The sequence below is a fragment of the Polypterus senegalus genome, chromosome 13 (genome assembly GCF_016835505.1).
Source record: "Polypterus senegalus isolate Bchr_013 chromosome 13, ASM1683550v1, whole genome shotgun sequence".
Classification (NCBI taxonomy): Eukaryota; Metazoa; Chordata; class Cladistia; order Polypteriformes; family Polypteridae; genus Polypterus; species Polypterus senegalus.
The window spans coordinates 160,921,963-160,948,469 of NC_053166.1; the positions used below are offsets into that span (position 1 = coordinate 160,921,963).

At 44.7% G+C, this 26,507-nt stretch overlaps 1 protein-coding gene across 1 annotated transcript in view; it reads right to left on the reverse strand.

Annotated features, from left to right (window-relative positions):
- The window catches only part of nomo (nodal modulator), a 132,627-nt gene that overhangs the window by 69,254 nt on the left and 36,866 nt on the right, over positions 1–26,507 (reverse strand). The window contains exons 3-16 of the mRNA XM_039776400.1: positions 25,399–25,547; positions 25,028–25,183; positions 23,279–23,367; positions 18,618–18,763; positions 17,522–17,669; positions 15,845–16,018; positions 12,010–12,170; positions 11,815–11,929; positions 9,563–9,660; positions 9,106–9,289; positions 8,742–8,872; positions 5,038–5,193; positions 3,767–3,845; positions 3,472–3,663 (exon numbers count right to left, since the gene is read on the reverse strand). Of these exons, the coding sequence (XP_039632334.1) occupies positions 3,472–3,663; positions 3,767–3,845; positions 5,038–5,193; positions 8,742–8,872; positions 9,106–9,289; positions 9,563–9,660; positions 11,815–11,929; positions 12,010–12,170; positions 15,845–16,018; positions 17,522–17,669; positions 18,618–18,763; positions 23,279–23,367; positions 25,028–25,183; positions 25,399–25,547 (1,978 nt within the window). The remainder of the gene's footprint in view (positions 1–3,471; positions 3,664–3,766; positions 3,846–5,037; positions 5,194–8,741; positions 8,873–9,105; positions 9,290–9,562; positions 9,661–11,814; positions 11,930–12,009; positions 12,171–15,844; positions 16,019–17,521; positions 17,670–18,617; positions 18,764–23,278; positions 23,368–25,027; positions 25,184–25,398; positions 25,548–26,507) is intronic.

Here is a 26,507-nt window from a genome sequence, read left to right on the forward strand (position 1 = left end):
CCCCCAGATGACCTCACTTCTGGTTACCCCCCGCCATCAACTCCCACACCCCCAAAGACAACCTCACTTCCGGTTAACCCCCCCATCTCCCCCCAGACGACTTGACTTCTGGTCCCGGGCCCCCACAGACAACCTCCCTTCCGCTTCTGGGCCACAGAGGACCTCACTTACGGTACTCCCCCCCTGACCCCCGGATGACCTCACTTCTGGTTAACCCCCTACATCTCCCCTGACCCCTAGATGACCTCACTTCTGGTTAACCCCCTACATCTCCCTGACCCCCAGATGACCTCACTTCTGGTTAACCCCCTACATCTCCCCTGACCTCCCAGATGACCTCACTTATGGTTACCCCCTACATCTCCCCTGACCTCCCAGATGACCTCACTTCTGGTTAACCCCCACATCTCCCCTGACCCCCAGATGACCTCACTTCTGGTTAACCCCCACATCTCCCCTGACCCCCAGATGACCTCACTTCTGGTTACCCCCACATCTCCCCTGACCCCCAGATGACCTCACTTCTGGTTACCCCCCACATCTCCCTGACCCCCAGATGACCTCACTTCTGGTTAACCCCCCACATCTCCCCTGACCCCCCAGATGACCTCACTTCTGGTTAACCCCCCCACATCTCCCTGACCTCCCAGATGACCTCACTTCTGGTTAACCCCCACCCCCTGACATCTCCTCTGACCTCCCAGATGACCTCACTTCTGGTTAACACCCCCTACATCTCCCCATACCCCCAGATGACCTCCCTGACCTCCCAGATGACCTCACTTCTGGTTACCCCCCCCCACATCTCACCTGACCCCCAGATGACCTCACTTCTGGTTAACCCCCTACATCTCCCCTGACCCCCAGATGACCTCACTTCTGGTTAACCCCCACATCTCCCCTGACCCCCAGATGACCTCACTTCTGGTTAACCTCCCCCCACATCTCCCCTGACCTCCCAGATGACCTCACTTCTGGTTTACCTGACCCCCACATCTCTCCCAGATGACCTCACTTCTGGTTAACAGCCCCCTAACCCCCAGATGACCTCACTTCTGGTTAATCTCCCCGATGACCCACATCTCACCTGACCTCCCAGATGACCTCACTTCTGGTTAACCCCCACATCTCCCCTGACCTCCCAGATGACCTCACTTCTGGTTAACCCCCCCGACATGACCTCACTTCTCACACCTAATCAGTTCTGTTTTGGACTCGACGCCCCGCACACATCACTGTGCTTACAAATCCGTCTGCCGCCAGGAACAAAATACGGGCGGCAGCCCTAAACCTTTTTGCGACCCCTCGTCTCATCTTTGACGACTGGCACCTCCAACATGACCAGCTTATTAAAGGAATACTCCGAGCAAAAATGATTATTTTACAGGTGTAGATGCCACACAGGCTGCATGGGTATCCCGGCCAGGAGAGGGGATGGGTCCTTACCCGGAGGGGAGACCCCTAATAGGGCATCCCGGCTGGGGAAGAAAGAAGGAGCAGAAAGGATGGCCAGACAGCCAATTGAAAAGAGATCACTGGGGGTTTGTTATTCTCCCAGCACACTAGATGGCAGCAGTGCCAGATCTTGGTACCCAGTAGAAAGCCAACAGGGCATGCAGGGAGATGTCACTGGGTGCCGCAAGAGGGCGATGCCCTGCTGTGATGGACTTCCATTTGACCCGGAAGTGCTTCCATCGGGCAGGGGCCCTGGCACCGGATGTACTACTTAATAAAAGGGACGGCACTCCCTTGGCCAGACGAGTCGGAGCTGAGAGGAGTAGGAAGAGCAACACTCGACTGGAGGAGGGCAGTGCGGTGGTGAGAGAGATGGTAGTGAGGAGAGAAAACCCGGCGTTTGTGTGCCATTTGCAACTGAGAAAAGGATTTTTGTGAATAAACCAACCTTTATTTGAACCCAGGACCGTGTGTGTGTGGGGAAATTATGGGCTCGCTGACACCCCTGGTTTCCATCACACAGGTTACCTGCCCTGCTTCTTTGAATCTCGTCTGGAGAGACGGACATTTATGACATAACAGAATTTCATGGTGGCCAGTGGTATACAACAGCAAAAAATGGAAGAAATATTCATGGAAGAAAAGAAAAAAACAAAAGAAATAAACCACGTTACTCATGCCACATAATCCACGTTTGTTATCCAGTCGCTTGCTCATAAGGGTGCAAAACAAAACGCTTTTTTCCTAAATACCGTTAAATAGTTACATCTAGAATTATAAACAGTAGACCCAAAGACTCACAGGAAGGACATTTTGGATTGATGACAGAACTCTTGACCAATGAATGACGAGGAGAGGAGAGGCGATGGGTTTTTGTTTTTTTTTTCTCTCTTTCATGGACGTTTATCACATTGTTTGCCGTTGTACAGCATTGGCAACCGCTGAGTTCTGTTATGTCATAAATTTCCTTCTCTTCATTCTGCATGAAAACAGGACATTTTTTTTTTTGTAACACAAAATTTCTTTTCTCGGCCGCCACTACAAAGTACTGAATAACATAAATAAAAAAATCCTTTTCGGGTGGAGTAATCCTTTAAAATTGGTCTTAAATGTTAAGGGCAAAACAGAACATACAAATGTGCAAAAAAGCAGTAAGCTTCTTTCGCACAATTTAAAAAAAACTGCAGAATCACACTGCGAATACCACAAAACGTGTCAGAGAGAATTTAAAAATCTGGTTTATTAGTGTAATAAAGATCTTCTTATTTGTTTAAAAACAACAACAAAAATATTTCACATGATATTCATTTGTTACCAAACCCTCTTCCACCCCGAGAACCGAAGAGTACGAGATACGCTTTACCTTTTCACACCTCGTTGCACGTTTCCTAATTTGCTTTTCCAACGTGAACATACGCATGTTCAGACTGGACCGTACCCGTCCCAGAGTGGGCCGCGGACCTAAAGTGCTTAGTTAAGGAGTCCCCTTTATTTGCTGGTCAGCTGTGAGAGCCCAGCTCTCGTGTCCAGTACTCTGTGTTAAAACAGCCTGCCTTTTATAACCAACATTTACAAGCAAAATAGGCCTCACATTAAGAAGGATCATTCAAAAGAGAAGTGTAAACAGAGCAAATCAAGAAGATTAGTCAGTAAATTTAAAGAGGCAGTTTCTGCTCCAGCTAGCTGATGTCTGCTATGGCCGCTGTGGTCCGCTGAGCTCAGAAAAAGGGCAGCAAATGGTTTATTCACAGCTTTCCTCTTGATCGAGAATAACACCCAGTAGATGACGTTCATGGTTAAAAATACATTACAGTTAAAAAATATATATATTTAAATGCACCCATTGGGAGACTCTGGAAAGTATTTAGTCTTCAATAATGTGGCCAAGAAAACATAAACTCTAAAAATAATAAATAATTTAATCCAATAAGGAAGAGTAAAATCATCTCTGGCAACTTATGCTGCGTCACATTCCATTTTCCTCCTCAGTTTTCTTCCTTGTCGCGTCTCGGCCTAAGTCAAGTTATAGTCCATATAATCCTCTGGAAACACATCCGAAGAGGGGGGGCTGTAGTAGTCCCGGTCAGGGTGTAACATCCCCTCCTGCTCCAATTCCGATCCCTCCGTCCGGGGCCACGCCGGCTGCTGCTTAAACGTTTTCTGGGCCTTGTAGAGTTGCTGTATGAGAAACATCTTGTCTCGTCCCTCCTGATATAAAATGAAAAGCCAGAGCACAAAACGTTAAAACACCCCGAGGTGGTCCCCGAGACCCCCACAACCTGCCCCGCCGAGACCTTTGGAATGGGCTTACCATTTGAAGTTGGTCCTTCAGCTGCTTCACGACGAGCTTGTGCGCGCGGGCCAAGGCGATGAAGTAGAACAAGAAAAGGCTGTTGAGGAAAAGGGAAAGCAACAAAAATCAAGAAATTAAAGCTCTGGAGTTGCAGTTTGTGAAACTAAATACAGGCGTGTGAAAAAGAAAGTGCCCCCTCTCTCTAATTCTAAGGTATTAGGACACAACACAAAAATCATCAGGTACTTAGCAGGTCTTAAAATGACGTAAATACAACAATCGACATTTATTTAGCACAATAAATCATACAAACAATGAAAGTTACATTAAAAAAAAAAAAATTCTCTTTAGGCAGTAATACAGGGTGAGCCAGAATGCGGTACCCCAATTCTCAAGGTCACGAGAGGCAGAGGTAGAGGCAGCCAAGTGGGTTGGGGGGTTCCTTTGATAGGCAATCCCCTTGTAATGCGCACCGTGATCATCACTATGCACCGCGTCTTCCGAATGCACTTCAGCATTCTTCCTGTTCCTGCCCTGATGACCGCCTTCCAGTTCTGATGACATCACTTCCTGTTCTGGGACTGATGACATCACTTCCTGTTCCTGCCCTGATGACTCCCTTCCTGTTCCTGCCCTGATGATGCCCTTCCAGTTCTGATGACATCACTTCCTGTTTTGGGCCTGATGACTTCCTTCCTGTTCCTGCCCTGATGACCCCGTTCCAGTTCTGATGATGTCACTTCCTGTTCCTGACCTGATGACACCCTTCTTGTTCCAGGCCCAATGACACCACTTCCTGTTCTGAAGATGCCCTTCCAGTTCGGATGACGTCACTTCCTGTTCCGGCCTGATGACGTCACTTCCTGTTCCTGCCCTGATGACACCACTTCCCCTGCCCGACTTTAAAGCCTGTCTGTTTGTTCTTGTTCTGGACTGAAGTCTGTAAACTTTGTACCGCAGCCTTCGCTGTTGGCAGCCAATTTCAAGCATACGGGCGGCTGTCGCAAAGCCTGTGTGTTTCTGTGTTTGTCTGAATCCTCTCACAGCAGCAAAGGCGAGAGTCAAATGTCACCTTCACTTTCTATTTCACTAACCGGCCATTTGCTTTTAGTCCCCAATGTGATGTGAGGGAAGCCATTTCTGTTTCTCAATGATGTGCTGCTGCTTCTTAGCCCATCTCCTGTTACGCCATTTAGGAAGGCTGACTAGTTGGACTTCCTCAAACCTTCACTTTTCATTGAGCTGACTGCCGTTATGCTACAGGACCACCGCGGCCCACTCACACTTACCAAACTACCACAAAGAAGGTCACAGCAAAGGCTTCAGAACTGATGACGTAAAAGAATTTCCTTGCACTGCCAGGTAAAGTTTCAATGGCCGACGGGACCACATCCCACGAAATGTTGTAGTTCATGAAGGGCCCGCATGCTTTGGAGCTGCTTATACTGAAATAAAAAGAAAATGAAGGGGCAGTTAAGTCTTCAGGTAAAGAACCGTAACACATAGAGAAGAGTAAACCTTTTTACACAGCAACCCCATTTGGTGTTTATGACTCACACACATCAGCAGACGTCTTTTCTTTTCTCTCCTCACGTCAGGGACCCTCTTTATAATGAACTCTCACAAGTAGCTTGAAGACCCCGTTCCCTTCCATCGTTGGGCGTTTTCTCTTTTTTTGGCAAATCAAACTACTGTCCTGCCTCAAACTGTCTTGGGTACAAGTTTAGTTTCAATATTCTGTTCTGAAGTCAGACCCTCACACAGATCAGACCTTCCATGAAGTTGGAGCTTCTCCTCGTAGGCCAGCTCCTCGTAGGCCAGCATGCAAGTGAGGTGCCAATCCATGAGTGCGTTTAAACACACACACATACAGTGGGGGGCATAATAAGTGTTTGAACCCCTGCTGAATGTGGACGTTTGCTCGCTTACAAGGAAATGAACCGTCTCTCATTTTGATGGTAGTTATGCTTTAATGGAGAGACACAGAATATCAAGTAAAAAAACAAGAAGAGACACACGACATCCAAGTTCTCCATTGATTTGCATGTCATTGAGAGAATTAAGGATTGGGTCCCCTACAACCCAGCTGAAAGTCTGACTCCTACAGACTGGCAGATACAAATCAATAACAATCAATCACAGATACTCCTGATCTCAACTCATGATGTGTGTGAATTCCAACCTCTCCACCACCATCAGCAACCCCAAAGAGCTGTCAGAGGACGTCAGAGACGAGGCTGGAGTGGGCTACAAGACCACCAGCAAGAAGCTCGGTGAGATGGTGACGACTGTAGTTCAGAAATGGAAGATAAATATCGGTCTGGAGCTTCATGGGGTGGTGAGAATGATGATGAGAAAGGTGAGGGATCAGCCCAAAACTACATGTTTATTAATGATCTGAAGTCAGTTGGGACCACCACAGTCACCAAGAGCACCATCGGTAACACACTACGCCATCATGGTGCCCACCAGGTCCCCCTGCTCAAGAAGGCACAGGTACTGTAACAGGCCCTTCTTAAGTTTGCCAGCAAACATCTAAATGATTCAGAGAAGGCTCGGGAGAAAGTGGTGCTGTGGTCAGATGAGACCCAAAATCGAGGTCTTTGGCATCAACTCGACCCTCCGTGTTTGGAAGAAGAGAAATGGCAAGTGTGACCCAAAGAACACCACACCATCCCCACAGTCGAGCACGGAGGTGGACACATCACACTCTGGGGCTGTTGTTCTGCTCACTCCATGAGGTGAGATCTTGCATGGAGCTCCAGACCGAGGGCAATTGATGGCCATTTTATATTTCTTACATTTCTGAACAACAGTATATATATATCTACACACAACGACACACTAGGGGGCTCCACCCCCTGCTCGCTTCGCTCGCCCACCCCTGTGTTTGGTTTACTGGATATACAATTTGAAGAGATTGTTATTTTCATGGGAATTGTTACATATGCATTATTTTCACTTTTACTTTAAAACTTTTGTAAAAACAATACTTGTCCTTTATTTCCGGCCGGGGGCGTGGTTAAATGTCTTTCTCACAGGACGTACAACGCTGCTCGCACTGTGAAGGGGGTGAGGTTAAACGCACGCTAAGGAGACGCTAAGGAGATGCCGTCGGACCAGCTGTTGTCTTGCTGCTGCTGCTGGCGAGTTCTGTGTTCTGCTTGTCGTTGTTTTAAGAGCTGGGAGCACATGAAGCGTGTCTGCCAAAAGCAATCCAACAACTGCTCGGTTAGATGTCTGTGAACTTGTTTTAAATGTTGTCTCATTGCCGTGTCTCGTGTGACGTTAAAGTGTCTCTCGTGGGACATCAAATTGTCTTGCGAGAAGATCACGTCTCGTCTCCCTAGTCTCACTCCCAAGACTTTTTTTTTTTATATATTATATATATATATATATATATATATATATATATATATATATATATATATATATATATATATATATGGTGCGGCCGTTTATCTCGCCAATACCTAAACCACCAGGTGGAGCCCTCCCTGCAGTACGGTGGTCCCCCGAAGACATTGCAGTTTTTATACACAGCTCTGCTGGATGCCATGGGGCCACTAGGAGACGCTGCAGGGGGGAACAACAGTTATTTATCCTACGCCCCGGAAGTACGTCCGAGTCACATGGACAAGGAGGATGACGTGCTTCCGGGGTGAAGAAAAGGACTTTTTACCACTTCCGGGTCAGGGACTATAAAAGGACTCTGGGAACTCCAGACGACGAGCTGAGCTCGTCTGGGAGTGGTGGATTGTATTTGTGATAGTGATTATTGTGTGATTTATCTGGTGTCTGGAGTCTTGGACAGGGGTTCAAGGGAGCGATACTGCCCCCTATCTGTCACTATATATATATATATATATATATATATATATAATCCAACGTCTGTCTGTCTGCTTTTCACAAGAGAACTACTTCACGGATTTCGGTCTTTTTTTCTGTAATTTGTGTGAACATTTCGTTTGATTGTGCAATTTCTGTCATTGCGCTAAGTCTCATAGTTCAGTTCTGGCACTGATTTATTTGTGTGAATCCGAGAGAGAGGCTGCAGGCCGAGGGGAGTAGGGAGCTAAGCGGGGTCCTCCTCACTCACTCACCAGCCTCCCTGCAAGTCGCTCTTCCTCTCGCCACATGTTGGAGTGCACCTCGCCTCCTCTTAGCTAGCCATACCCGTTTGTTCAGCAGACATTATCACCTCGAGGTAGTTAAGGAGTAACGTTTGACGTTTTTGAGCGAGACATCCGAGTTACGTATGCTTTAGAGGGAAGCTGCCGATTGGCAGAGACATCACAGCCATGTGCTTTTCTCCCCACGCGGGGGACGTTCTCCAGTCAGAGCTGAACGCAATCAGATACACTGCCAACGTTTGACATCAAAACGCACCAACCTTCCACTTGGCTAGACATACGTTGCCAACTTTTTACATTTTTGCCAAAGAGATCACAGGTGAATTCTCACCCTTGACAGCAAAACTAAAAATATTAAATACCAAGAGGCCCTCGGATATGAAAGATACCAACAGAAATTCTTCACAATACAATTTTTTTTTTAATTGATTTTTTAAGTTTGTCCTGTTTCACTACCATGTGGGCGGAGCTGCAGGAGACCGCTAGTTTTCCTAATAAATAAATGTACTATTATTACTATTAAAGAAGATTTAGAATGAATGCAAATTCCTACAATGGGTATTATTATTAGGTGGGGTGGTGGCTCTGAGGCTAAGGATCTGAGCTGGCATTTGGAAGATTGGGGGTTCAAATCCTGTTGCTGCCAGAAATGATCCTACTCCATTGGGCCCTTCAGCACGGCCCCTCGCCTTATAACTGCTCCCCGGGTTGTGCTGTAAAATGGCTGACCACGCACTCCTTCCCCTTTGGGATTAATAAAGCGTACCAAATACCAAAGATATAAAGCCCCAGAGTTTGCCCCAACAGAGACTGATCTTCCCTACGGTAGAGACACACATTCGGGCGGCGATGACACTCACTGTCCAATGGTCACTCCTACTGGAACGCAGGCCACCAGCAAACCGATCAGCAACACCGCCAGAAAGAAAAAGTTTGAACTGGAGGCCCGGAAAGGCCGCGTTGATGGACGGCAGTTCTGCATCAGAGAGACCTGGAGGACATGAAGGGCACAGGAGTCACAGGAGGGTACCGTGACATTTGGGATTCATGAATGTGTACACATTACAAACTGTTAGCTTTTTCACTTAAGCCAATAAATAAATCATTCAATGGAGCCACGATATATTGAAGCTGACAACTACAGAGACAATGGCCAAATTTTAGGAACCTCCAGTTTAAATTAAGCCTCTAAACTACTGCATGTCACATCTTAAGACGTGGCACCTTCTTAATGTAGAAAACGATGAAATATTTTATGGTGCTAATGCCGGGGATGAGAGGGGAGTAGAAAGATCCAATCCAGCAGATGGTCTGTCCGTAGACGATCTCCAAAACGTTCTGGGGAACGGCAAACTCCTGCTGTCCAAACCATTTGGCTAGCGAGCAGCTACAGTGGGTCACGATGAGGCTATAAAGAAGGAGGAAGAACAATAAATGATGTCAACTGTTTAATAAATGACAAGAAATGAGCATCCCGATGAGATGAGGGTGACAGCAGTGTGGCGGTGCCAAGGTCACCTCACCTCGCCATCCCAAGATCCGTTCAACCAACAGACACACAAGACGCCAACACTGCAGACAAACACACACACAGGCGCCCTTTGAGCCAACAGCGTAGACGATCCTTTAAACTGCTGAGAATCCCACCATAGAGAGGGAGGCACACATAAAGCGTACTCACTTCCTGGGGAACTCGACGAGGACAGCGACGGCGCCAATGATGAGGAAATCGAATATTGCCAGCTTGTACATCTCCTGGCCAACACGCGTCTCCCAGCACTGCCAAAATATCAATTAAGAAAAAAAAATCTTTAGTGAGCCATGTGTAGGAGTTACACTTTGATTTGTGAATTATTTGTATTCATACCAGGGGGCTTTGCTCACTTCGCTCGCCAACCCCCGTGCCTGCGCTACACGATAGCCTCTTTGCAGTTCTGCCACTCAGGTATAGGGATGCGGATGTACAATTTCAACAGATTTTAATTTTCATTTAAAGTGTTACATTTGCATCAACGCCACATATAACTGCCTGTGAATTTCATTTCTTTCTCTCTATTAAATAAAATTACTTTTTCGAATGTTTGTCCCTGTGATTTGTTATTTGTCATAGCAAAAGCTCTTCTAACAGGAAACTGTAAAACATTTTAATACGAAAGGCATATCGAGATCTCCTTTGGTGTCCAATGTTACCCCTGAAGATGGACTACATTACCTTTCTTGGATACATCCTTCTTTCTACAGTAATTGATGAGGTGGAAGACCAGATGGTGTTAACGGTTGTAGATATTCTTTGTGATATTGTAAGTAATTGTTTTCAGGTTCCTCACCCTCACCACCAACTGTTTCAGCAGAGTCTATTGATACGCATTTAACCAATTTGTCGTGTAACCGATCGACAATTTTTGCGTTAATTCATTTGACTTCATCGTTTCTCTGTGCTGGGATTACCCGTGTACTCATTTCTTCTGTTGATAACTCTTCGGGATGAAATTCTTCAATAAGATTTGAACATAATACGTCTTCTTTAATCGGGAACTTTAAACGTTAAAATTTATAAGAGCTGAGAGTTCAGGAAGTGTGTCTGAAAAGAGCATTCACACGAATGAGAGGTGAGAGGACTGTGGTCTTGTTTGAAAACGGTGGTAGTTGAAAAAATCGTTCCCAAAAAGTCTTCTCTCGTCAAAAGATTTTGTTTTTTTTTATGTAATAGAGAGATATACAGTGGGGAGAAATAAGTACCGTATATACTCGCGTATAAGTCAGGTCTTGAAACTCAAAATATCGATCATCAAATCAGACCCCGACAAAAATACAACACTTCATTTTTACGTTTTTTTAACATCTTCCTGCCTCCTCCAATCTCACATCAGTTTCTCAGACACACTGAATTTCATTGCAGCAGCGCATTTACCAATTTCTTTTGCTACTTCAACGACGTTTAATTTAAAACCAGCTTCATATTTTCTTCAGGTCGAACGCTCCATCGTAGATAAGGGATCCTCTTACGATAAAGGTGTACGAGGATGTGAGATACAAAAAACACAAAACAGTGCAAACGTCGCTTCGGAATAGTGCGGGTATTACCGTGTGGTCATGTAGGCACAATACATAGGCAAGATCTTGCATGGAGCTCCAGACCGAGAGCGATTGATGGTCATTCTATATTTCTTCCTCTTCTGAATAATCGCACCAACAGTCATCACCTTCTCACCAAGCTTTTGGTGGTGGTCTTGTAGCCCACCCCAGCCTTGTCTCTGTCGGCCTTTGACAGCTCATGGTGGTGGAGAGATTGGAATGGAAGAAATGGATTCTGTGGACAGGTGGGCTTCATACAGAGTATCTGTGATTGATTGATTGATTGATTGCAATCGCCAGTCTGTGGGAGCCAGAATTCTGGCTGGGTTGTAGTTGATCCAATCCTTATTTCACTCAATGACATGCAAATTAATTTATAACTTTTACGTGATGCGTTTTTTCTGTATTTTTGGCAGATATTGTGTCTCTCTCCATTAAAATGAAAATCCCATAAACATGAGAGACGTTTCATTTCCTTGCAAGCGAGTAAACGTACAGATTCAGCAGGGGATCAGACACTTATCTCCCCCGCTGTACCTCAATTCTACTAACCAATGAATACAAAAAACTGTCGATTTAGAGTCGGATTCCTACTTTTCTCTAAGTTTCCTCTCGTCTGCCCTTTCACTGGTGGTCCGTTCCTTCATAACGGCCCCCCATATCTTCCACCTGTTTTAAACCTCACAAATCCGTTGCCTTATGTAGCTTTTTTGATGCACAAAATGACTTTGAATAATTGAATTTCTTTGAGGAGATGCACACCTGTTATTGGATACAGCGACATTTGTTAATATTTAGCAGGAAAAACTGTCAAAACGACTGTTTCGAGGAAAAATGAAGGCTAAAAGAGCGACTCACCGGGTACAGGTTGTTGTTATAGCCACAAAAACAAGTTTTTCCGCCACAGAACGTGATCTGCGACCACAGGGTGAAGAGAAGCACCACAATGCTGGCCAGCCGCACAAACACACACCTACAACAAGAAACGGGGGGGGAGTCCAGTCAGCGGAAAGGCCTTGAGATCGGAGAGCCGTCCAACTGCGACCAAGTTACCTTATCAGAGTGAAGCGGATCTCAAAGGCCGGGGAGTAGTCCTCATACCGAATGACCACCTCAAAGATCAGGGGAGTAATGAAGTTGGCAGCCGTGATCACAATGGAGGGGAGATACTCAACAATCAGGTCTACGATGAAGTTCTGGGCTTGCTGCGGCTGCTAAGAGAAAAATAATCAATGACTGACAGAGAGAAGACAACACTGTTTATTAGTTACTTCTGTGCTAAACACGTAACACATCCTGTACACAGCCAAACTGAGACACTCTCAATAAATAATATGTGCAGACCTGCAGGGGGCACTCATCTTAAGGATTATTATCTACTTATTTATACAGCAGGCGCCCACACCCAAAGCAACACCTCAACTTATGAATTGAGAGATTTAAAAATATAATATGAATAAGCAATACGGAACGCAATGCAAAATGAACCCCACGGATTACAGTAATTAGGTCAGTCCCTAGGGTTAGCGGATTGGGTTTGATATCCAGGAGGACAGCAGAGGGGCAGAACATCGAATCCTTCCCAAGATGGCCCAGTGGTAGGAATAGCAGCAGACATTTTAGAAGAGCTTCGTAAAACGTGACTGCCAACACCTTTATACTCTAAAAAAGGTCACTCGCTTGATCAAAGGCTGACTCGCTTATTCACTTCACGAGGAGTTAAGTATATGTATATATTGTGGCTTGTGCCTCCTCCAGACCGCGAGGGGGCGTCCGTCCTGGTTATGTTGGGGGCCTCGGGTGAAGGGCTTGGAAGCCCAGCCCTGTAAGGACCCGTGGCAACCACCAGGCGGCGCCCCAGTGCCTGAATATCCCGGGAGCCCAGCACTTCCTGGTGTGGCGGAAAGACAACAGGGTACACCCGGACGGCTTCCGGGTGCGCAGCCGGCACTTCTGCCACACTGGGGCGTGGCTACAGAGGAATGCCGGGAAGCAGCTGGAGCCCATCTGGGTTCCTATTTAAGGGGCCGCCTCCCTCCAGTCATCGGCAGAAGTCGGGTGGAAGAGGACGGAGCTGGAGGGAGGACGGGAGGCGGCCAGGAGAAAGGCAGAGAAACTGAGAGGCCTGGACTTTGGGGGAATCGGTGCTGGAGGCACTGGGGTTTTGTGAGTGCACGAAAACTGTAAATATATTGTTAATAAACGTGTGTTGGGTGAACTTACGATGTCCGTCTGTAGTGCATCCAGAAAGTATTCACAGCGCTTCATCACTTTTTCCACATTTTGTTATGTCACAGCCTTATTCCAAAATAAATTAAATTCATTTTTTCCTCAGAATTCTGCACACAACACCCCATAATGACAACGTGAAAAAAGTTTACTTGAGGTTTTTACAAATTTATTAAAAATAAAAACAATTGAGAAAGCACATGTACATAAGTATTCACAGCCTTTGCCATGAAGCTCCAAATTGAGCTCTGGTGCCTCCTGTTTCCCCTGATCATCCTTGAGATGTTTAATTGGAGTCCACCTGTGGTCAATTCAGTTGATTGGACCTGATTTGGAAAGGCACACACCTGTCTATAGAAGGTCCCACAGTTGACAGTTCACGTCAGAGCACAAACCAAGCATGAAGTCAAAGGAATTGTCTGTAGACCTCCGAGACAGGATTGTCTCGAGGCACAAATCTGGGGAAGGTTACAGAAACATTTCTGCTGCTTTGAAGGTCCCAATGAGCACAGTGGCCTCCATCATCCGTAAGTGGAAGAACTTCAAAACCACCAGGACTCTTCCTAGAGCTGGCCAGCCATCTAAACTGAGCGATCGGCAGCCATCTAAACTGAGCGATCGGGGAGAAGGGCCTTAGTCAGGAGGTGACCAAGAACCCGATGGTCACTCTGTCAGAGCTCCAGAGGTCCTCTGTGGAGAGAGGAGAACCTTCCAGAAGGACAACCATCTCTGCAGCAATCCACCAATCAGGCCTGTATGGTAGAGTGGCCAGACGGAAGCCACTCCTTAGTAAAAGGCACATGGCAGCCCGCCTGGAGTTTGACAAAAGGCACCTGAAGACCATGAGAAACAAAATTCTTGGTCTGATGAGACAAAGATTGAACTCTTTGGTGTGAATGCCAGGCGTCACGTTTGGAGGAAACCAGGCACCGCTCATCACCAGGCCAATACCATCCCTACAGTGAAGCATGGTGGTGGCAGCATCATGCTGTGGAGATGTTTTTCAGTGAACTGGGAGACTAGTCAGGATAAAGGGGAAAGATGACTGCAGCAGAGACATCCTGGATGAAAACCTGCTCCAGAGCGCTCTTGAACTCAGACTGGGGCGACGGTTCATCTTTCAGCAGGACAACGACCCTGAGCACACAGCCAAGATATCAAAGGAGTGTCTTCAGGACAACTCTGTGAATGTCCTTGAGTGGCCCAGACTTCATTCCGATTGAACATCTCTGGAGAGATCTTAAAATGGCTGTGCACCGACACTTCCCATCCAACCTGATGGAGCTTGAGAGGTGCTGCAAAGAGGAATGGGCGAAACTGGCCAAGGATAGGTGTGCCAAGCTTGTGGCATCATATTCAAAAAGACTTGAGGCTGGAATTGCTGCCAAAGGTGAGCCGACAAAGTATTGAGCAAAGGCTGTGAATACTTGAATGGACATGGGATTTCTCGGTTTTTGTATTTTTAATACGTTTGCAAAAATCTCAAGTAAACTTTTTTCACGTTGTCATTATGGGGTGTTGTGTGTAGAATTCTGAGGAAAAAAATGAATTGAATCCATTTTGGAATAAGGCTGTAACATAACAAAATGAGGAAAAGATGATGCGCTGTGAATACTTTCCAGATGCACTGTACATAACACACTAGCTGTCCCCCTGCGGCTCTGCCTGCCTAGTAATGAAACAGGACAGACTTTAAAAATCAATAAACAAACAGGTTAACGCTAGCTAAGCGGAGGTGAGGTGCGCTCCAACACGTGGCAAGAGGTTGAGAGACTCAAACGGAGGCTGGCGTGTGAGTGACTCGAAGCCCCGCCCAACTCCCCACTCCTGATGTCACACCTCCCCCTCCCCTCGACCCACAGCCTCTGTCTCAGATTAGCGTGAATAAGTCACTCGTGCAAGCAAACTACGAATCTTAACGTGAAGAGAGAAGTCGCAAAATCAAGCAAATTCTAGAGAGAAACCCGATCTGAATCCGTTAAGAAGTTCTCTTGCGAAGAGCGGACAGACAGACGGACGTTGGATTTTATATGTAGATAGAGAGACGGGACCGGTCTTCATTTTGGCAACGCAGACAGAAAGAGAACTTTTTGAGGGAAGTTCAGGAAGTGGAGACTTATAAACCTCGAAATGAAAAGAACTTGGATCGAGTTAGAAATCGACACTTCGAACCAGAGTTTGAAGGCTAAGGCCGAAATGAAAAGGGGCTGCCGTCGAAAGTCTGCTCTCACTCTGGCTGGCCCTGTAATTAAGAGATAAAGAAATACGCAAACCCCAGATGTGGAGTCGATTCAGTCTGCCAGTCGTTTTCTAACCTGCTTAGTACTGAACAGGGTTGGGGGAGTGGTGGGTGGGGTTGGGGATTGGGGCGGAGCCTATCCTGGTAGAAGAGGGCACAAGGTGGGAACACACCCTGGGCAGGGTGCCAGTCCATCACAGGTCAGTTAAGTGGGTTTATCTCACTAAAATGTTAAAAGTGTTATCTCACACTCATCTTATCATAAGAGTCAAGGTCACAAACAAAAAGCCATGGACCCAAATCAGAGGATCTTATTAGGAAACAAAAATATTTTCAGACCCACAAAAAATAAACTAAACGTTTCATTTCGACCAGTTTGATAATACAGAAATTGACACTTTGTTAAAGATCTTTACGTACAGTCTGGCCGTATTCCTGCGAGTAAATGGTGGCTCTGTAGATGGCGTAGAAACATCCACCGAGCACGCCGATCACAAACAGATTGAGGATTATCCTCAGGAAGTAGATGCGGCAGATCTCCTTGCGGGTCCGGTGGGCGATTTTCTGCTTGATGCGCTCCTCATCCAAGTCTGTCTGGTAAAGAAAAGAGAAGACCTTGTTGCCTGCTTTGTAGGTGTGGGTCACACAAGAACATCAGAACCACCAAGATGAGAGCAGGCCATTCAGCCCAACAAAGCCCACCAGTCCTGTCCACTTATTTCTTCTAATATAACATCAAGTTGAGTTTTGAAAGTCCCTAAAGTCTTACTGTCTACCACACTACTTGGTCACTTATTCTAAGACTCCCTAATGTTTGTGCGAAATTCACCTTCACAAGTTTCCAGCTGTGTCCCTGTGTTCTTGATGACCTCATTTTGAAGTCACCGTCTAGATCCACTGGACTAATTCCCGAATCCCATCATAATTTTAAACACTTCAGTCAGGTCTCCTCTTACTCTCCTAAAGGCTCAGCTCTTTGAATCTTTCCTCATAACTCATCCCCTGTAGCCCTGAATCAGCCGAGTTGCTCCTCTCTGGACCTTCTCTTGTGCTGCTATGTCCTTTTTGTAGCCTGGAGACCCAAACTGCACCCAGGACTCCAGATGAGGCCTCACCAGTGTGTTATAAAGCTTGAGTGTCACCTCCTGTGACTTGTACTCCATACATCAAGGCGCTATATAACCTGACATTCTGTTAGCCTTCTTAATGGCTTCTGAACACTGACTGGCAATCAATTGCTTAGAGTCCACTACGACTGCTAAATCCTTCTCATAAGGTGTACATTTGATTTTTCAGACCGCCCATCATGTATTCAAACCTCACATTTTGACTTCCTATGTGTAATTCTTTACATTTACTGACATTAAATTTCATCGTCCACAAATCTGCCCAAGCCTGTCTGCTGTCCAAGTCCTTCTGTGATGATATAACGGATTCCAAATGATCTGCCAATCCACGTATCTTGGTATCATCTGCAAACTTCATCAGCTTGTTCCTTATATTCCTATCTAAATCATTTATAGATATTAAAATAGCAGCAGCCCCCAGCACTGCCCCCTGCTGGCCACCACTCTTAACATCGGCCAGTTCTGATGAGGTTCCTCGCACCATCACCCTCTGCTTCCTGTGTCTGAGCCAATTCTGCACCCATCTAAAAACATCACCCTGAACTGCCACTTCTTTTAGTTTGAAGCCCACCCTCTCATGTGGCACCTCATCAAATGCCTTCTGAGAGGAGTGTGCTTATTAATTCTTCTGTAATATTTGAAATGAAAGACATGAAGGACACTTCATTAAAGTTGCTGGGATTCATCTCACAGTAAGTGTAAAGAGTGGAGCGGCTTAGCCAAAGCACCCCAAGCAAACACTGGCAGCGCACACACTTTGTATGCCAGTCTGAATTCTTTAGCCTCTTTGATTTCCGATGTGACTGAGGTGTTTTCTGCTACTCAAAAGCCTACTTTTTAAAACTGCAGCAGGTCGTGTTTTATGAAAAACCTGCACTAAGATCAAAAATTCATTTGCTGTAAAATAAATCCATCATTTAAATGAAATTATTCCTTCCATCTCTGTGATGTCTCAACACCCCCAATTCACCTTCAGCTCGTAGTGCAGGCTGCTGTGCTTCAGTCTCGCTGCTCTCTCATCTGTGATGCAGAAATCCCAGCCAGCAAATATTTTGTTGCAAAAACTTTGGAAGCGATCTTCATCCTGAATGAGGTTCAGCTTGAACCCGTGCACGGATCTGAAAGCAGACACACTGGTCAGAGCACACTTGGCCTTCTTTTCAATTAACAGCAGAGAAGTGGAATTCTGAAAATAATTCAGCGTGTGAAAGGCACTATATAATATAGATTGAGAGAGAGAGAGAAATGAAAGGTACTATATAATAGATAGATAGATAGATAGATAGATAGATAGATAGATAGATAGATAGATAGATAGATAGATAGATAGATAGATAGATAGATAGATAGATAGCGTAGTTGGCAGGATAAGATAGATAGTGTAGTTGGCAGGATTAGATAGATAGATAGATAGATATATAGATAGATAGAGAGATAGATAGATAGATAGATAGATAGATAGATAGATAGATAGATAGATAGATAGATAGATAGATAGATAGATAGATAGATAGATAGATAGATAGATAGATAGATAGATAGATAGATAACGTAGTTGGCAGGGATAGATAGACAGATAGCGTAGTTGGCAGGGATAGATAGATAGATAGATAGTGTAGTTGGCAGGATTAGATAGATAGATAGATAGATAGATAGATAGATAGATAGATAGATAGATAGATAGATAGATAGATAGATAGATAGATAGATAGATAGTGTAGTTGGCAGGGATAGATAGATAGATAGTGTAGTTGGCAGGATTAGATAGATAGTGTAGATGGCAGGATTAGATAGATAGATAGATAGATAGATAGATAGATAGATAGATAGATAGATAGATAGATAGATAGATAGATAGATAGATAGATAGCTCCTTTCATATCTATCTATCTGATTTGTGAGGACAGCATGTGCCTGTATTAGTAACTCTGACCTAAATAGTTGAATAATTGGCTTTTATAAATATTAAAGTAACTTTTGGCCAGTGAATACACTCAACATGACGTCACTCTTTACCATATAAAAGTGAACAATGTCAAAAATGAAATCCATGACAACAGAAATACCTTTTCACAGTCCAGACGAGACTGAGCAGGAGGCAGGCGATGGACGTCAGCAAGTAGGCGAGGGGCAGTCTGTACTGAATGGTGGGGAAGTGCACGCTGTCCATCCTGTAGTAGCCATAGAACAGGTAGGTCTGCTCCAGGAAACCCTGCAGTGTCAAAATGAAGGAGTGCTGAGGCTCTGCAGGACTTGTGCTTGTTGTGATTCTGTGTCCTCGGTGGCTTCCAACAAAACTTCCAACATTAGGACTCAGAAGGAACAGCACTAAGCTTTTGGGGTCTGGTATGTTAACTTAATACAATTATTCTGAAGTTTAGGAGAGGAACATTATGACCAAGAAATGTTATGAAAAAAGAAATAAAGGCCACACAAGTGCCATATTACTCTATCAAGCTATAACCATTAGAGTCAGAGCGGCAGGGCAGTAAAACCCCCAAGTAACTGAATTCTGTTCCACTTGTTCAGGCCTCAATGTCCTCGCTAAGTGACTGTCAGAGGGGCTGACAGTTGCCCTTCTTGTAAAGTAAAACCTCTTAAAATAACCTGGAAAAGTAAACTGGTGATTGTGAGCATCTTACAAAGGACATTACAAAAGTAACACGCATATTGAAATTACAAAGAAATGTCTGCCAATAAAAAATGGCATCAACTGTCTCAGCTACAAGTCCATTGCAAGAAGATGACTGGCGAGAAAATGTTATTTTGGCAAGACGGTGAGTGAATTTCTTGTAAATGAGAGAATCTCCATGGCTTTCATATACAACTTTAACTTTCAACTGGCAGTGTCAGACTTCGGGTAAAGAACTTTTTAAAATTGGGACCACCATCACCAGTGATCAGCACCAAATCGAGAGCAAGAAAGTTAAAGGGAATAAAATATAAAAATCAGGAGTTGTCTTCCCCTCGACTTTCTCGTATACTCAGATATGAGGATGGATAATCGAGGAGTAAACCGTAAGACAAGGATTCTATTTTTATATTATGTTCATTAACGAACCATCAACAATAAATCAAATCAAATTGATAATATATTGAACAATTATTATAAAAGTAAAGTTGAATAAATCGGATTCTGCAGCTGCATGAATAAAAAATTTGCCATGATAATTTTATTTCAGGTAAATTAGCACTTTCAGTAAGCGGAATTGGGTCAAAAGTTGCAAGAGACTTTAGTAACGTGTGTGATGTCTTACTTGGACACAAAATTTTTTTACGTAAAGAAAAAACGTTCTCAAATACGTTTGTGTTGCCATTTGAACGACAACAGGAAAACGGTGATTATCTGGAAAAACGGTTGTATTTTGAAAAACTGCAAAGAGACAAAAAATGCTTAGAATGTGGTGCTTTACCATAGTAGGATGTGAAATGATCAAATTTTTTATATTTTTGGGGAAATGTTTCACGTAAAGTACCACTTCCGGTTAGCGGAAATCGCCCAAAAGTTGATAGAAATCTACTGTTTGTACCGGATACCTGTATGCAAGATTTGGTTGACCGAAGTGAAAGCGACTCCGGTTATCATGTTTACACACACACACCCACAATTCCAATAATAGTATTTTCGGATTCAGGGAGGTCTAAAACATCGAGATTCATCAAAATCTCAACATTGAATCTTTGGATGATTCCAATCATTTCCCTGTACTTCGTAATACTAGAAAGTCAAAAAGAGAGATGATTGGAGAGAATCAACACAGGAGACTCTGAGAGCCGGACAGACTGAGACAACATGCGGTCCCGACAAATCCAAACACCACAAAATCTTCAAAGAATATTTTCCAGTCTACCATTTTCTGGTACTGAACATGTGACGTGATTTTTCCTCACGTGGGGTTTGATCGACTGTGTCTGCTAATTATGATGTTACACGTTTCTGTCTTGATGGACGTTTGTTGGCCATTTCAATTTTCTCGTTCTTTTTGACGCAATTCCCCTAACTACGACAACAAATTCTCTTAATCTTTTTATCCACTTTGACCTTAAAGCACAATCCTGGTGCAAACCCTCTTCTCCGTCCATACAGTGGACATAAAAAGTTGTCACATCTCTGCCAGAAACACGGAGTTTGAGTGATAAAAAATGAAACCAAGAGAAATCCTGCCATAATTTATTCCTCCTTTATTACAAAATTGCAATCGATAGAAAGAAGGAGAAAACGAATCAGAAACGGTTTAGTGAGTCCTCTGTACACACGCAGAAAAACAGCCCACGATCAACTAAAGGGACAGTCAAACGGTAAACTCCTTAAGAGCGTAAGAAGAGGACAAACGGCCATTGAGTCCATCAATCACGCTTGGTTTGCTAACAGCCAAGTGGGCCCAACATCTTCTCAAGAAACGGTACGAGAGCCACTGGCACCTCAGCTGTTTTATCCTATGGTGGTGGTGTCACTGAGTAACAATTACATAAGCAATGAACGCATCAACGTGTTTCTCAGTAAATAGATTCTTGATGGGGCTGTTGACGTGAAATGTTCACCAGACGTCGGTAACAAACCAAGTAATCCACACATACACAGAAATCATAAATGAAGTTGTGTTATAAAGTGGAAGATAAACACTGAACACGCTTACTGAAATGTATTGAAGAAGGGGTCCGAGTTGTACATTAGAAGTCAGAGAGTTGTACATTAGAACAATCTAGACGAGAACAGGCCATTCAGCCCAACAAAGCTCGCCAGTCCTCTCCACTTGTTTCCTCCAAGAAAACATCAAGTCGAGTTTTGAAAGTCCCTAACGTCTTACTGTCTATCACATTACTTGGTCGCTTATTCCAAGTGTCTGTCGTTCTTTGTGTAAAGAAAAACTTCCTAATGTTTGTGTGAAATTTAACCTTAACCTTCCAACTGTGTCCCCGTGTTCTTGATGAGCTCATTTTAAAATACAAGTCTCGATCCACTGCACTAATTCCCTTCATCATTTTAAACACTTCAATCAGGTCACCTCTTAATCTTCTTTTGCTTAAACTGTAAAGGCTCAGCTCTTTTAATCTTTCCTCGTAATTCAACCCCTGTAGACCTGGAATCAGCCTAGTTGCTCTTCTCTGGACCATTTCTAGTGCTGTTATGTCCTTTTTGTAGCCTGGAGACCAAAGCTGGACACAGTACTCAAGATGAGGCCTCACCAGTGTGTTATAAAGGTTGAGCAGAACCTCCTGGGACTTGTACTCCACACATCAAGGCGCTACATAACCTGACATTCTGTTAGCCTTCTTAATGGCTTCTGAACACTGTTGGGAAGTTGGTAGCTTAGAGTCTACTATGACTCCTAAATCCTTCTCATAAGGTGTACTCTCGATTTTCCGACCACCCGTTGTGTATTCAAACCCTCAAAGCGTTCCCTCAAACGCTTGCATATTTTAGTTGTCTTCTCACTACACTTAGTAGAAAAGCCTTTGTTGGTGGTGACAGCTTCAAGATGCCTCCTGAATGGAGAAACGAGTTGCACGCATTGCTCAGGTGGGATTTGGGCCCAAACCGTCTTCAAATCTGGAAGGCTCCGGATGGACTCTTCTATGAACTCTGATCTTCAGTTCTTTCCATCGATTTTTCAATTGGATTCAAGTCGGGTGACTGACTGACTGGGCCATTCTAGCAGAAACCAACGGAGAGTTTCCTTGGCTGTCTGTCGTGCTGAAATGTCCGCCCTCGTTTCATCTTCAGCATCCTGGTAGATGTCAGCAGATTCTTATCAAGAATGTCCCGCTACATTTCTCCATTCATCCTTCCTTCAATCCTATGAAGTCTGCCAGCCTCACACCCTGATGTTCCCGACCTCCAAACTTCACTGTCGGTGTTGGTGTTTTTTGGGGTGATGATGTGCGGGGCCATTTCTCCTCCAAAGACAACCAAAGAGTTCACTTCTGCTCTCCTCTGACCCGACTCTAGTCTCCCAGTTATTTCACTGGCTTGTCCAAATGTTGTGCAGCAGACTTTCAATGAGCTTCAACGTGCTGTCTCTTCAGCAGTGGAGTCTTGCGTGGGGAGGTGAGCGTACATAGAGGCCACGGTGGTGGAGTGCATCACTTATTGGACCTCCTAATTCCAGGTCTTTCTGAAGCTCCTCGACTCTTCTGATTCTTCTCTGGGCTCCTCTGTCAGAAATCTTGTCGAGGAGCAGCTGGTCGTGGCTCCTTTATGGTGAACTGATGTTCTTTCCACTTCTGGATTATCACCGGAACATTCAGAGGTCTAGGACTACGTCTGTGACCAATGCCATCAGTGTGTTTGTGAAGGTCTTCAGAGCTCTTTGCTTTTACCCATCATGAAATGCTTCCTGTGTGACACCTTGGTGATGATGGCCCATCAATTAGGACTAAGCCAGCTGATATTCATGTGTAGTGATAAGGGGGCTATCAGGACTGACAGACGTCAGCTGCTTTTTCGGCTCCTTTTCTTCATGTGTTCAATGATTCTTCCCAGTGACATTCCACTTTATTACACATAACTTCATTTATGGACTCCTTTGGTTTGATTTCTTTGGACGTGTGGATTACTTGGGTTGTCAGCGACGTCTGGTGTCAATTTCACGTCAACAGCCCCATTAGAAATACATTTCCTGATAAAAACGTGCACGTGTTCAATACTTCACCACTTATATAAGGCAAGCAAAAGGATTACATAAGACAGACAATTTTTCATTTCTCCTTTTAGGGACATACATACCGTTCCTGAAAGGGCATCAATAATGTACTGATGGAACAACACCAGGCCTTGCCGCAATGTGCTCGGGTAAGCTGAACAATTAAATGAGGCTGCACAAAAACAAACAAGAACAAAATGCAGATGAGCCTCAAGAAGAATAACTAGCCACATATCACGTATCAAGTGACAAACAAGCTGCCATTCTTATGCTTTCGCTATAATTTTACAGCATTTGATTTAACAGAACCAAACGCCCGCAGTGCGACCCAATGTATTACAGTCAAGACTCCCTCACATGGGAATTGGTGCCATTAAAGCACAAAAGAAGAGGAAAACACGTCCTCTCCATCTTGCTCTGTCACACCCATCACCTCAGCTCATTCATAAACCTTCTCTTAGGCCTTCCTCTTCTCCTCTTACCTGCCAGCTCTATCCTTAGCACCCATCTCCCAGTGTACCCCTCATGTCTCCTCTGCACAGGTCTAAACCAACGCCATCTCGCCTCTCTGACCAACGTGAGCTGACCCTCTAATGTTCTCGTTCCTAATCCTGTCCATCCTCGTCACCCCCAATGTAAATCTTAGCATATTAAACTCTGCCACCTCCAGCTCTGTCTCCTGTGCCACCATCACCAGCTCATATAACACAGCTGGTCTCACTGCCGTCCTGTAGACCTTCCCTTTTCTGACTCAATGCATAAATACAAAAGTGACAATGTAATACAATGGTTTGCTTTTTGAGGTCACTTTGGGTAGAGGAAGCTCAATGAGGAATAGCATTTCACACTTTGACTTTAACACACCCTCACATCGTACAGTATGCTGGGATGGGCGCAAACTCCTCGTGGCCCACCTTGGCCTTAGATGATGAGATGGTATGCTAGATCATTTACTGTTAATGTATCATATCACTTCAACTGAAAACTACTTCATTAATTTACTAATATTAAATATCATTTGTTATATAATTTTATACACATTACATCGCTTGAGTAAAATCTATTTCTTCTTCTTCTTTTGTCTGCCCATTAGGGGTCACACCACAGCAGATCATCCTGTTCCATCTCTTCCTGTCCTCTCCATCTTGTTCTGTCACACCCATCACCTCAGCACATCCATAAACCTCCTGTTAGGCCTTCCTCTTCTCTCCTTACCTATCAGCTCTATCCTTAGCACCCTTCTCCCAGTATACCCCTCATCTCTCCTCTGCCATCTCGCCTCTCTGACCAACGTGAGCTGACCCTCTAATGTCCTCGTTTCTAATCCTGTCCATCCTCGTCACCCCCAATGCAAATCTTAGCATATTAAACTCTGCCACCTCCAGCTCTGTCTCCTGTGCCACCATCACCAGCCCATATAACACAGCTGGTCTCACTACCGTCCAGTAGACCTTTCCTGTCACTCTTGCTGATACCCGTCTGTCACAAATCACTCCTGACGCTCTTCTCCACCCTGCCTGCACTCTCTTCTTCTCTTCTCTTCCTCACTCCCCGTTACTCTGTACTGTTGATCCCAAGTATTTGAACTCCTCCACCTCCCTGCATCCTCACCATTCCACTGACCTCCCTCTCATTCACACACATGTATTCTGTCCTGGTGGTCCATCATTCCTCTCCTCTCGCATCTCCAACTCTCACCACAGATCACAACGCCATCGACAAACATCACAGTCCACGGGGACTCCTGGCTGATCTCGTCTGTCCACCCCATTAAGAGACCCGACTCAATTCATTCACCTGAAATGGAAACACTACACTAGAGGTTCGCTTACCAGTCACGTTCAGCATTGTGCTGTTGGCCACTTCGTAGTCGGAAATGATGACAGGAAGGGTGACAAAACAAAACAACATCAGAAACATCACCAGATTGAGCACAACCAGGAAGCGCAGGAAAGAGAAGTAGGACTGGATGCCGGTGCCAAATTTACCTGGTGGAACAAGGGACACGGATACACAATAATCACCGGGAATCGACACTGGCATTGTGGGGACAAAATTAAATTCTAGTGCAAGTTATTCTTATTCCAATGGACCGTACACTTTTATAAAAACAACGTACAAATATTAATATGAAACAAAAACGTCACGTAATGTGTAAATGGTAAAACATGTGGAGATCGTCTCCCCGAATGTGCTCACTCACCCTCGATAACATGAATGTCCTTCCTCCACAGTACGAGAGCAGAAAACACCTCGTGGCTGTCGTCCTTGAAGCGCCTGAAAGATCTCTGCCTGCCGAGCCACCACTGCTGCCAGCTGCTCATGTCCTTGCGCTGCTCATTGTGATGCTCCCTGTGTGACCAAGAGAAACGCAAACATTGAAGGTGGCGACTCCACTCACGGGAAGAACCTCTCAAGGCAATTATAGTTAACGAAAACTAAAATCAAAACTGAAACTATTATTAAAAAAAACATTCTCGTAAACTGAAATAATTAAAATAATCGAAACGAAAAACGAAAACTAAACGAAATTATTAAAGCAGCTGGAAAAAACGAACAGAAATCTACTCTCTAAATACAAAATCCTAAGCCTACACGTGCAACGATTTTAGGTGACGTTTTTATGTCACCAGGCTTATTTTAAAACCTCCACATATATGTTTGGTATCATTCTTTTCAGAATTTATCGAACTTTAATGAGACGTTGTTCGATTTTCAGATTCTTGTTCCGTTTTTAAATTATAACCTAAAAAATATCAAGAATTCACGTCCCGCGAGATGAGACTTTGTGCCAAGAGATTTAACTACGCCCAGGGCCGGAAATAAAAGACAAAGAGTAGCACAGGTGCTGTACAGGCTTTTAAACGTCCGACGCGCTGCACGACATGAAGATCACACGGCACGGCAGCAGCTAACTGAGCAAAGGGGAGGTAAAAAAAAAAAAAAACTGCTTTTGTTTCTGATTGTATTGCCGTTTAAAAGGGGGTTTCGGAGGAGCGACCGCGTCGTCTAGGGGTGTGTTCAGCTTCAGCCCCCCTCTTCACAACGTGAGCGGATAACACGTGAAGTGGCTGGAGCGTAGTGCTGGCCGGGGGCTTGGCGAGCAAAGCAAACTACAACAACTACAAACTACGGAGTACCATTTGGACCTGCTGCAATGAACTTTCGGCCACCAAATGGACTCACCAGCCTGCCCATTATTTTTTCCTTTTGATTTTTGGGGTGTCTTTGAATTCAGCCCTCTGTTGGTTGATCCTTTTCATGTCCATCCTTCCATTCCTCACACATATCAGTCCATATCACTAGAGATGT